A 12,166-nucleotide genomic window follows, 5' to 3' on the forward strand; every position below is an offset into this window, starting at 1 on the left:
GCTAGGCTAGTAGGCTAGTCCAGCATCTAGGACACCGTGAGCTCCTTTTTCTGCCTCACCTTTTGTTCCGTAAACACTCAAACCTTGCTCAGGTGCTGAAACATGTTTATTTTCACCTTGCTCCCCCACCCTCTTCTGTTTAAAATAACAGCTGGAAGATTCATTGAAACTCTTTGCGTTGGTACCTCAGTGATATTCTATATTAAAATCTTTAAGAATTGAGGTTGTATGCCCTTGTAAGAAAATATTATTTAATATTGTGCCTATACCATAAAACCTACATAAAAAATCTTGGTTATCTTTATAAAGAGGCCACAGATTCCAGCATTTATAAACAAGAAAACATTTTCCTGTAGTTATTTCTGAAAATCCCTTCTAAACATCTGCGTTTTCCTTCTAACTTAAGTTGCTTCCCACCTCCTTCCCCTGAGATCTGCTGCCTCTCTGTGGGAGAGCACACTTCATACCCAGTATAAAACAAACAAACAAACAAACAAATTAACAAACAAAACCCAACAACAGCAATCCCCCTTCTTCTCCAAATTTCTAATTTCCTGCACTTAAAACAACCAAGTCCTAGGCTATCCTTATAATTCGAGGATCTTAGGATCTAAATGAAGGATTCGACAACTTTGAAACCCTACACAAACCCAAAATTTTACTTTTATTATTTACTAGTTATTAAAGTATCCTACCTTCCAGATTAAGGAAGGCTGGATGGCAGCAAGGACCGCGGAGGCACAGGCGAGAAGTGTGAAAAGAAGAAATCCCAGTTCTGCCTGGAAGACTGCCTGTGAAAGATCCCGACTCCTCCGGCAGTTCCACGCCGGGTTTTGCAGGCGGCCGCAGCTGCCTCCCCTGTCTCTCTTACCTCCTTGATGTTCGGCACTATTTGTGGCCGGCGTGGTGGAAGGACACAGTGAGGTTCTCACCCCCGCCCCCCGCTCCCATCCCCAGTTCCATCAAAGCGAACCCGGGCCAGCGCAAGGATCTCCGAGTTGGGAATGTGCTGAGGCTGGGACTGTCACTCATTCTCCGATCAGCGCGTGAACGCAGCTCAGCAGCGGCTGGCAGGAAACAATTCTGCAAAAATAATAATACTCAGCCTGGCAATTGTCTGCCCCTAGGTCTGTTGCTCTGCCGCCGTCCACACTCGCTGCAAGGGAGGGGGGGGCAGAGAATTTACCGCGGCAAGAACATCCCTCCCGGCCAGCACATTACAATGCTGCAAACTAAGGATTTCATCTGGACTTTGTTTTTCCTGGGAACTGCAGGTACATTTTCAAAATTAATATTCGCAATTTGATTTGTTAATTGCACCCTCCCCCAACTCCTCCCCCCGAGGAACGCTGTTATTTGGGGTGGTTTTACATGGAATGCTAAGAGTGGTCATTTTCGTTGAGCTGAGGAAGGAGCGCGTCGCCCTTGCTGCCCACCCGAACCCTCCCGGGCTGCCTGGACTGGGGCAGCCTCCCCGCGTAGAGAGCGCCAGGCGCCCCTCCAGCTCGCCCGCCCTTCCCACTTTGTGTGCCCGCTGCGCTGGGAGCGGAGCAGCCCGCTCCCGGGACGCTGCGGCCGCGCCGGCGATGGGCAGCGCTCCATCCCCGAAGGCGGGTGGCGGGCGGCGGAGCGGGGGAGGCCGCGGTCCGGTGGTGCAGCCGCACAGGCTCGGGTTCTGTGGGGAAGGGGCTTGTCAGCCCCGGTTCCGCGAAGACTGAACAATAAGGCCGGGGCAGCCGCCCCCGATCGTTATTTCCCCGGGTCTAATAAAGTGGGGCTCGCCGCCTTTGCGCCTTTAGCCCCCGCCCCGGCCGAATAACGGTTTGAAAAATGGGGCGAAATGGGCAGAATTTCAGGGCTGTGTGGCCGTTGTTGCACCCCCGTCGGTATGACGTTAGTTTTTCATTTGCCAAATATCTGGTTAGTTGCAAAGCCTGCTCTCGGCCCGGAGCAAGAGGGATGGGAGGATCGAGCGCCGCGTTTTGACAGGAGGAAGTGCGGAGGGGCGGAGGGCGAGGAGGGCGTGATCGGGGCTGCCTGGTGTGTGTGTGCGCGCGCGTGTGTGCGCGTGTGTGCCTTCACACGCACCGCGAGCCCCATGTTGCGTGGTGCGAGAGAAGAATGGCAGGTAGCCGCCCGAAACACCTCGCCCCAGTCTCCTTTCTTTGGGCGAGGTTCCCGACCCTGGCAAAGTGCGAACAATAGGAGCTGGGAAGAAGACAGTAGTGATGCTGCCGCGGGTGGCGGGGGCTGCGCCGCCGCCCATAAAACCTTGGCGGCAGGGAGGGAGGTTTATTTCATTTGGGGTATTTCCATCCCGGCCTCCCTGGAAGATTCTTCAGTGCGTGCCCACCCTTCCCTCCAGCTGCTCACCCCACCCCACCCCGCCCCACCCCAGGATTTGCATTTTGGAGCTGACGGACGGGGAGGGGGAAGAAAAGGAACAGGAACCGGAGAGAGCTGGGTGGGGTGGGCAGACATTCTCGGTGGGGGGCGTGTGCTGGGAAGCGCCCGAGGAAAGCCGGGCGGAGGGGTCTCTGTGTTGTGGCCGCCGCTGCCAGTTGCCGCTAGAGCTGCCCTAGACGGCCGAACCTGGGTGGGGGAGCGCGCGGGGCGGGCCGGGGAGCACCCAACGCGACCCCTCCCCGGGCGGCACGAGAGCCGCGCTCCGCCGCCACCTCCAGCTAACTCGGGTCCCTCCCATGGCGACCAATCAGAGAGAGGCTGGCTGGGCGGGAAGCCGCGAGAGGCTTTTATTTCGGCGCGGGTGGCGGCCGGGAGCTGCCAGGACAGTCTCCCGGTGCTCCAGCGTAACGGTCTCTCTCGCCCCGCGCCGGGAGGAACCCCGCCCTGCGGCGGGGTCCCCAGCCTGCCCAGTTTCCGAGGAGATAAAATGGAGTCGAGGTGGTTACCGGGAGGTCTCCTGGTCTGGCCCGCCCGTGCTTCCCCACTCGTGCCTCCTTCACGCCGACTTGGAGCATCCCTCCCGCCCCTCTGGCACACACACGCCCGCGGAACCGTCCAGACCGGAGCGTGCTGCCTGGGAGGGCGCAGAGGCTGAGCGCACCGACACGCGTGCGCTGACCAGTGGGCAGGGGGCGAAGCTCTGGGCGGGCCGGGGGCGGGGCCTTGGCAGGGGTGGTGAGGAACCCAGTGAGGGGGAGGGGGAGGGGGGGTCGGCCAACCCCAGCTGGCTTCTCGCTCTGTACCGGCCGTCCCCGGGTCAGCATCCCGCCCCCCCCGCCTGGGCATGCCCTTTCCCATCGTGTCCGTGGGACTCCCGGGCGCGATTTCCCCGCACTGCACGCGGGGGTGTGTGTCTGGGATGTCCTCTCTTCTAGATGGGGGCGTAACGGTAGAGACCTGATCTTTGGTAGGCCTTTAGGGGGGATCGACCAGACGTCCTTTCCAGCGTCGTGATGTGTGTAACCCTTGGTGTTGGGATCCCCAGGGAATTCCAGGTTGGATATTCAAGGCTGCCCAGGCAAGGGTGGCATTCTGACCGGTGTTCTCTGGAAGGAAAGCGTCCTCGTTCCTGGCCCTAGTAACGTGAGGATGGGAAGAAGGCAGAACGGGAAACACATACAAGGTTGCTTAACAAAAGAAAGAAGTTGAGTGGTTTTCCAAAGAGAAATAATTTTCCATTAAAGTATTGTTTTTACCATAGCTTAAAAAAAATGTAGAGTTCAAGTCAAAGGATCAGGACGAAAATAAAAACGAAAACACACACACATACGTTTTGTTGTTGTTGTTGTTGTTTGGCCTGCAGTGTTCTGTTGTCTCCAGGGACAATGGTTGCTCAGTCTCTGCTCCACTGGGCGCACATGAAAATTTAGATGTAAGGTGTGCTCACCTTAATATACCAAAGGAATCAGGTCTGCTGCCCCTTTGTCATTTTGGTGTCTTCTGCTCCTTAGGAATAAAGTGAAACGTTGTGGAATTACACAGCAAATTTGAGTTTATTCTAACTGCAGTTTTAGATGTTTTGTGGAAAAATTGTTTGATTGAATGATCTGGAATGGTTGTTAAGTCATACGTTTATTTGATAATTTTATAATCCTCTCTGCCAGTTTAACTTGGAAGAGTCAAGGAGTGATCAGGACTGCTTTTCTAACAAGTAGCACCAGATTAAGAACAAAGAACACATTTGCTACCCAAAAGCTAGCTTGCACTGTATTTATAGTATATATAATATCATTTACTAAACGAATTAAGGTATGTTTCAGCGGAGTTCGCTATGAATACAGTTATGGTGAGCTATATTTTTTCACTGGTTTTCATTTTAATATCAGTAATGTATCTTTCTGAACAAAATTTAACGGAATGTAATAAAGCCATATTTAAGAATGTGGGAAACCTTTTACAACTCTGTCCAAAAACCGAAAAGTTAATTTTCTTTCAACAACTATTAGCATATTTTAAAATATTGAAAATAACCTAAACTTTATTTAAAATTCAACAGAATTAAACGAAAAGAGAATAAAATCCAGACATTGTGGATGCTTGGCCTGTCACGTGTTTAATAGCTCTTGAGTTGCTATTCCCACTACAAAGATTCTAAAGATCTGCCAACTGGGGCTAAGTTTTCATTAGTCTAACACTTAACATTGTTTTTTAGAGTCAGTTTTCAAGAAGCTCCCCCTGTCTTCCCCCAACACACTGAACTTGATGATTTCTTTCCAGATACATTTACCCAGGGTCTGTTTTTTAAAAAATAATATTAAAATAGCAGAAAACAGCAGGACATATGCATGTTTAATAAAGGAGGTTCATCCAAGTCTCTATGCTGATTGATTAAACTAAGGGTTTGTTGATTTAAGTGGTTACTGTTTCTCGAGCTTGATAGTTCAAGAATTAAGGCACTAATTGTTTGCCAAAAAAAAATTATGGTGTGGGTGTGCTGTTTGCAAGGACTGTAGGTGCTTAGTCAAGGCAGCAGGAAGAGAGAAAAATTAGTCACTGGAACCCCGAATTCTGAGTTTTGCATAAGTGCTTTACTTTGGAATACATTTATCATTAATTGATTTCCTCAAATAGGTAATATGTCATTTAATGTAAGTAATCTATATTTTTTCTTAATAGGGAACAACATCTTAATTGCCTTTCAAAATAGCACCATTTCGTCATTCAAATACTAATCTTTAGACATGACAGACGTTTTTATTTGCTGCAGAACTCAGTTTTGTAAATTACAGACAGCATCTTGTAAACTTTACACTGCTTGAAATACAGGCTTTGGAATTTCTGATCCAAGCACTGAATTTTTAAGGCGACAAAGCCTCTATTTAATATTAGTTTGATGAATTCCCCACGTTTATGGTCTTCAGAGTTACAGAACTGGGGCTGCTTTCCAGACTGAAAGGGACTTCAGTGCTGCTGGCAGACCTCCAAAGATATTTTACAGACAGTTCTTCCTGTCTTGGTGGAAAATAAGTGATCGACTACCTGTTGCTAAAGAACGGTTTGAACTTTCCCTGCTGATCTCGGGTTTGTGGTGCTGGAGAGCAGAACCAATCGACAGGGAGGGGAGAGAAGGGACTGGCACCTGCCCCCGTCAGTCGTCTGGGAACCATCACCCTGGGAGGAGACAAAGGCATTTTAAAAAGGCTCTCCTGCACTATTTAAGTATTGAGCTTCCGAGTACACACATGTCTTATGCTGTCAATATAAATATTTTAATGTAAATTCCATAACTGATGATTCTTCGGTTTAGTCACCTAACGGATATATAGGCTAAGAAACTTTGGGAACATTAAAAGAAGTGACAGGAAATTATACGCAGCATTTTTCCAGTCTTAAAAATGAGTTACAAATTAAACGAAATTGAAAACATGACTCAACAGGCCATGTAATGATAATAGCTCTTTGAGCTTTGAATCAAGAAGACTAAAGGTTAAGATTCCTTTAGTCAAAAAGGAAGAAATAATACGATTCAGAGGAGAATTTTATACATCTCTTCAAATGGTGAGTCTCTGAGCAATATTGTCAGAGACAGCCTCTTAGGAAGAGCGAATGCCCAAGGACCTCTCCGAGTCCTAGTGAATAGGTCTCTGTGAGATCCCAAGTTTTTCATATGAAAAAAACATGTAGTGAAACTATTATCCAGGTAGATGTACTTACTGCTGTAGAGCAGTGCAATGCCGAAGTCAATCGAAGGTCAGAGGCACGTCAACTCTAGCCCTTTTTGTTATTACCTCTTGGTGCCAAACTTTAAGACCATTTGCTGATGTAGAGGGACGTAAATTATTTGGCGTTGCCAGTGGTGCCATTACACTCTTTTATTTCATGGTGTTGAAATGCTGTCTCTTGGCTGAAGATCCTCATTAGGGGCCTTGCCTTTTGATGTTGGCCTGGGTGCCAAATGGCGGCTTTTCGGGCACTTTCATTGTATCACACTGTTAGGCCACGTCTGCATGCAGCCACTGAGTTCACTGTTTTCAGTTAGGTAGACACACTTTTCCCTTCCTGCGGGATTAATTTACCTTCCAGGCAATCACTCAAAGAGAACTATACTAGAAGGACAAGACATTTGGTCTATGTTGTGTATGTGTGTTTTTGATTTAAAAAAAGATTTTAATAAACCTGTTAGGCATTCGTTTTCTCTCAGATATATGTAAATATGCTTGCCTTTCAATTCAAAGATTGCCTCACTGGTATGACTTGAAAGGCCTCTGTACAACTTGTATTCCACTGGATACTCTCCCTGAGTAGTTTTGATTTGGAGCTGCAAACCCTGGCAACATCTGGCCCTGTTTTCCATCCTGTATCATTCCTGAGAGATCTGATTACCTCACCATTTAGGAATATTCATAGTGGTATCACACTGTTGGAGATTGGGTTACAATAGGTATTCTCTTAAATAGTTCATCAAATATGTTGAATGCCAGCTTTTTATCATCAGCTCTGTGGGGAATTACAAAGCACCGTGATGACCTAATTTCTGCTGTCAAGGAACCCTGTGAGTAAGAGAGCCTAGAGATTAAGTGTGGCCAGCGGCCTAGGGCCCTAGGGTGAAATCCCAGGCACACGGATCCTTTATTAGCTCTTTGATCCTGGGCAAGTCAGTTCCCTTCTCTACGTTTGTTTCCTCTTCTGTGAAATGGGAAAATTCGTAACACCTACTTGGTAGAGATCTTGTGAATATTTTCGAATGCACATGAGCTGTGCTTATTAAGGAGAAAAAGGGATGTATATGGGTCTAGAAAAAATAATTATTCAGACATAATGGTCTTGTTTTAGACAGACTTTAAAAAGAATGTAATAGGAACTCTACTTCAAAGATGAGAACTAGATTTTTTTAAAATCTGTTTTTAAATATGCCTGCGTGTCTTGTTGGTTTATGAATACTTCAGAGGGAAAGGGGTCTCCTTATGAGGTTGAAAGCCGTTAGCACAGGGATGCATCTGGGTCTCATGGGGGCCAAAAGGTCTACAATTTTGAATGCCCTCTTTAAGGAAAATTCAGTACTCTCTTGCTTTCGACCGTTAGAACAGGTCATCAGGTCCCCATCCCCCCCAGAGCCTTGGAAGGACCCTGTGTAACGGAGGAGCCCATGCAAACTTCTGACCTGCCATAGCAACTGTGTTGGTCTCCTTGGGCCCACTCGCTTGAGAATACAAGCTAATTGTTCCAATGTGTTAAACATGTACCTTGTAAATGTTGTGCGCTGCTTTGAACATTAGAACCATGTATCAAAATCAAAGTTATTTTTGAAAAGAAAAAGCTATTTGACCTTTATTTTATAGAATATCTTAGGTGAGATCTGAGGTGATTTAATATGTCTCACTGTTGATATTTTTTGTAAATTACAAACTGGAATAAAATAAGGTAATTGATATTATTATTCAAATGAGTCAAACATATGTGCCCTATTGGTGAGGCAGGAAGAGGTTTGCCAGCTAAAGGCATATGATACTGGAGAAGAGACTGAAGGTTTAGCTATCAAAGAGGGAATAAACTGAATATATAATCCCCGTAAGTGTGTCTTAATCATCACTGTACAATTCACAGAGTGTTTGATATGCATTATATCTTTTAATCTTCATATCTTTTATTCGGTAAATATTTATCAAGCACTTATTGGGTGTTGGGTGCTAGGAATACAGTGGTAGACTAAACATAACATCATCCCTGTTACCTAAACGTACATCATCCCTATGTAGAGCTTCTAGTCTAATAGTGTGGAGGAATATAGACATTAGCAAAGTAATTCACACACATCTTTATAATTATATATTCTGATTAAAAACTAAGGAAAGGAGAAGGGTGCTATGAGAGATTATCGGGGGGGAAATCTTTCTTTGGGTAGTTGAGTGAGTGAGCAGGTAACGTTTAAAGAACTCTCTGTGAAGTAGGAAGGACAGACGCTCTTCTCGTTTTAAGGCACGGTTGATTGACTACTTAACAAACATTGAATCACGACAAATATTCCTGACTTCCTTAATTCAGTGAACCTTCCTGAAACCTTGTGATGGTCAAATAGTTTCAGGAATTGTGCTCAGTTTTGGGTTATGAAGTCAAGTAAGATATGCCTCTGCTTCTAGAGCTTACCATCTAGTGTTGGGGAGAGACATACTCTACTTACAAATAGAGACATGGATTAAATGCCATTGGAGCACAAGGAAGGAAGCAATTAACTCTGCTTGGGGCTCCCTTGAGCTGGGCGTGGGGTACCAGTTTGCCTTCACTGGATGGAACAGGAAGAAGAGGTGATTCAGCAGAACCAACACACGGAGATATGAATATATACAGTCACGTTTGGGGAACAGTGTTGGGTACCTGGGGAGAAGTGGCCAGACGTGAGGAGAAAAACCAGTTCTCTAAGGGCAGATTGTGTTAGGTCTTGAAATAGAAACTGAGTCTAAGAAGGGGTAAGTGACTTACACAGGTGAAGCTGGGACTATAACTTAACATTCGTTGGCTGAATTTCATCCTTTTTTAAAGTTAGGATAATTTGAATACATATAGCCTTAGAATACGTGCCAAGCAAATGTGAATTTGCTTGGCTTCTGGGCTGACCGATCTGATGGAAGTGAGGGGGGCAGTGGTAGGTGGAGGGCAGTATCAAGAGCTTTGGAGTCTGACAGGTCTAGGTTGAGGTCACTGTCACTGACATTCTGCAAGGTGCTGCCCTTCTGAGCCCGCTTCCCCTGTGTAAGATGGAGAAAATGACACCTCCCTTACGGATTTTGGTGAGCTTAAATAAAATCACATATGTAAAACAGGTAATATGCTGTAGGTACTCAATATACCTATACCTTCTTTTAAAAGGTTCATCCTGCATGGAGGTTTTATTTGAAACCTTTATTAAACAGGTGTGCTGTGAATGTGATGTGCAGAGTTCTATGCTGGAGGCTGAGGGGAAAAACAAAATACATTTAAGCAAGTTATACCAGGCCTGCAGAGGCTTTCAGATGGCTGGGGAGAAACCACTTACTTTGTTCAAACACTTAATCCTGAAAGGTACTATGTGAATAAGTGCCTAGAAGGAAGGAGACAGGTAATAATTGTGAGAATTGTTCGGAAAGGCAAAAATTGTCTTGGTTGGTTTAAATGTTTGGAAAAAGATGTGGCAGAGCTAGTACTTGATCTGAAGCTCCGGGGACATAAGGATAAATCAGAGGAGGAAGGACCCAGCTCTCTGTAGGAAGAGAAGCATCTAGCTAGAGGATTATTGGTATTGAAGAGCAGTGAAAGCAGATTGGATATTGGGACAAATCTTATTAAAATTTTAAATGCTGCGCAAAGGAGAGGGTGCTGCTGGAGATGTAAGAGAAATCATTTAAAAAAATATTTAAGAGTATAGTCAACTACAGCAATTGAACGTCTGCTGTGCTAGGCTGTGTGTTTGTTGCCAGCTAGGAATCAGCAGAGAATTAAGTAGGAGCAAATCAATAGAGATCGTTGCAGTCCTTAAGGGGAGTTTTGGTTTTATGCGGCAGCCACTATAGTGGCTGGACAAAATCGTGAGTTGGTAAAAGGATTTTTGCTGCATTATGAAAAATCAGCTAGATGATGGAGGACCCAGAGGCCAGGAGATAGGAGAGCCAGTTGAAGCCGCTCTGAAGGCCAGTGAAGTCTAATGAAATTCTTTTGCTTGATGGGGTAGGAAGATGTGTATGTGGGGAAATGAACTGTTGGGCTTAGATTAAAAAGATTTGGGTTCAAGATTTCTCTCTGCCACCAACTGCCTAGTGAATCTGTGTGAGTCACTTAATATCTTCGAACTGTAATTTCCTCATTTGAGTAGGAGAAGCAAATAAAATAACGTATGTGAATGCACTGCAAACCAAAACACTTCACAACTCTACCTTTTATTAATAGACGCGTAGCTGAAAAGTCTTATAAAAATTAAATTCTATATATCAGAGGGGCTTGTTAAAGAAATCCAACTGCGATATATTTTAAAGAAGAGATACACTTGTAATGGCTTTGGATAAGGAGAAAAAGGACACACACAGCTGACATGTTGGAGATGACAAATCAACCAGAAGAGGTAGATGTTAGGTCCAAAATGGTAGCTGACTGAGAGAGAGAAATAATTTTAAGCTACAAACCCAAGGTAATGAAATAATCATGGTACTGTCAGTATGACGGGGAATTGAGAAGAGGGGTTACCTTGGATGAAAGATGGATAACCTCAGTTTTATATGCATTAGGTTTTAGAAAAAATTTGGGCATCCTAGTGTCTTAACTTGTATGCAGGTCAGTATTTTTCAGCCGTGGGTGGTGAAATTTATTCAGTTGGCTTCCACTAGCATTAAAAAGAAGGAAGGAATAAAAGGAAGAAAGAAGGAATGGAATAGAATAGAAAAGAGAGTATGTCTTATGTAGTGAGGGTAGGTATTGTTTTGTTAAACTTTTGTTGACCCGGTTGTGATGGAAAACATATATCATGTTATGACTCAGGTCAAAAAAGTTAGAAAGCTAATCCTCATAGATGGAGGAATATAGGACTAGAGAAAAGGTAAAACTATCTGTAGTGCAGAGAAGGGACAGGATAGAGATTTAATGGGTTTTGGGGGAGAACGAGAAGAGAAGTAGTGACAGTGAAAATACTTACTGAGCATCTCCGAAATCTGTTAGCTGCAGATGTAAAACAAAACCCCAAAACTCTCAAGTACAATTCCTTGATAGCAAGAGAGCTTACTGTCTAGTGGAGAAAGAAAAGACAACTGGGAATACCAGGTGGCATTTAAAGCCAGAAATGTGGCTAAGATTGTCGAGGCAGGATAAAGATTACCTGTGCACCAGGAGAGATTGGAACTCTTCTCAGTGTAAGTGAGCTCTGAAGGAGGTTGTAAAGGAAGGATTTAGCGTGGATGAGGTACATTACTTGGGTGTTTGCAAGGAAGCCCAGCTAAGGAGACCAAGAAGACTGAGAGTCGTAGTAGTCTATATTTTTATCCTCTTTTGGTGGAGAGAAAAACACCATGAATTAGAACATGTACATTGTGGAGTCTTTATCACACCTGAAGTATTTATGTTGTTGTATTTATGTAGCATCTAGAATGGTATCTTGTCCATAATTTAGAAAGTGATATTGAACAAAAAAAGGTAACCAGAGCCTCGTGGTATGAATGCCTAGGTAAGAGAAGGATGATAATGTTAAGTGGAAGAGTTGGAAACAAGTAGTATTTATAAGCATGATCCCAATTTTGTTTTAAAAAATCTCTTTCACTTCTTAAGACTGGAAGAAGATTAATTTTTATACTATCTGAGCTTTCTCTAATGAGCTTTATGTTCAGATTGCAAAACAAATAGTGCAATAAAAAAGAGGTGGGTAAGAGTATAAGGAGGATGAGACTCAAGCAGCATCTTTGGATTTGGAGGAGAGTGGTGATCTTAGAATAATTTCAGCTGGATGGTGAAATTCAAGTTCTTAGAATCAAAGCCTGAGTAAGAGCTGATATCCCGGGCACTTGACCAAAATGAAGGGGAGAAGAGGTGTTCGTTGGGAAGGCTTTAAGCTGAGGGCCATCTGGGCACATGTACCTGCACACTGAGGGAGAGAGCCAGAAGAGGTTGGCGAGGCAATGCACCTACCTTTTAAAAAATTTCAAAACATTTTTATTATTGCCAAAGAAATCCCATGCCCATTAGTCATTACTTTTCATGCAAAATCTTTTGAAGTCTGTTCTGCCTGTCACATATTGGATGCGTTGCT

General features: G+C 44.7%; 1 protein-coding gene across 9 annotated transcripts in view; it reads left to right on the top strand.

Moving 5' to 3' along the window:
* The first annotated feature begins 1,076 nt into the window (after positions 1–1,076).
* The window catches only part of NCAM1 (neural cell adhesion molecule 1), a 320,188-nt gene continuing 309,098 nt past the window's right edge, over positions 1,077–12,166 (top strand). For all 9 annotated transcript variants that reach the window (XM_060160402.1, XM_060160403.1, XM_060160411.1 and 6 more), the window contains exon 1: positions 1,077–1,274. In XM_060160402.1, coding sequence (XP_060016385.1) covers positions 1,223–1,274 — 52 coding nt within the window. In that variant the 5' untranslated portion in view covers positions 1,077–1,222. The remainder of the gene's footprint in view (positions 1,275–12,166) is intronic.

The sequence above is a fragment of the Lagenorhynchus albirostris genome, chromosome 9 (genome assembly GCF_949774975.1).
Source record: "Lagenorhynchus albirostris chromosome 9, mLagAlb1.1, whole genome shotgun sequence".
In the NCBI taxonomy this organism is placed as follows: domain Eukaryota; kingdom Metazoa; phylum Chordata; class Mammalia; order Artiodactyla; family Delphinidae; genus Lagenorhynchus; species Lagenorhynchus albirostris.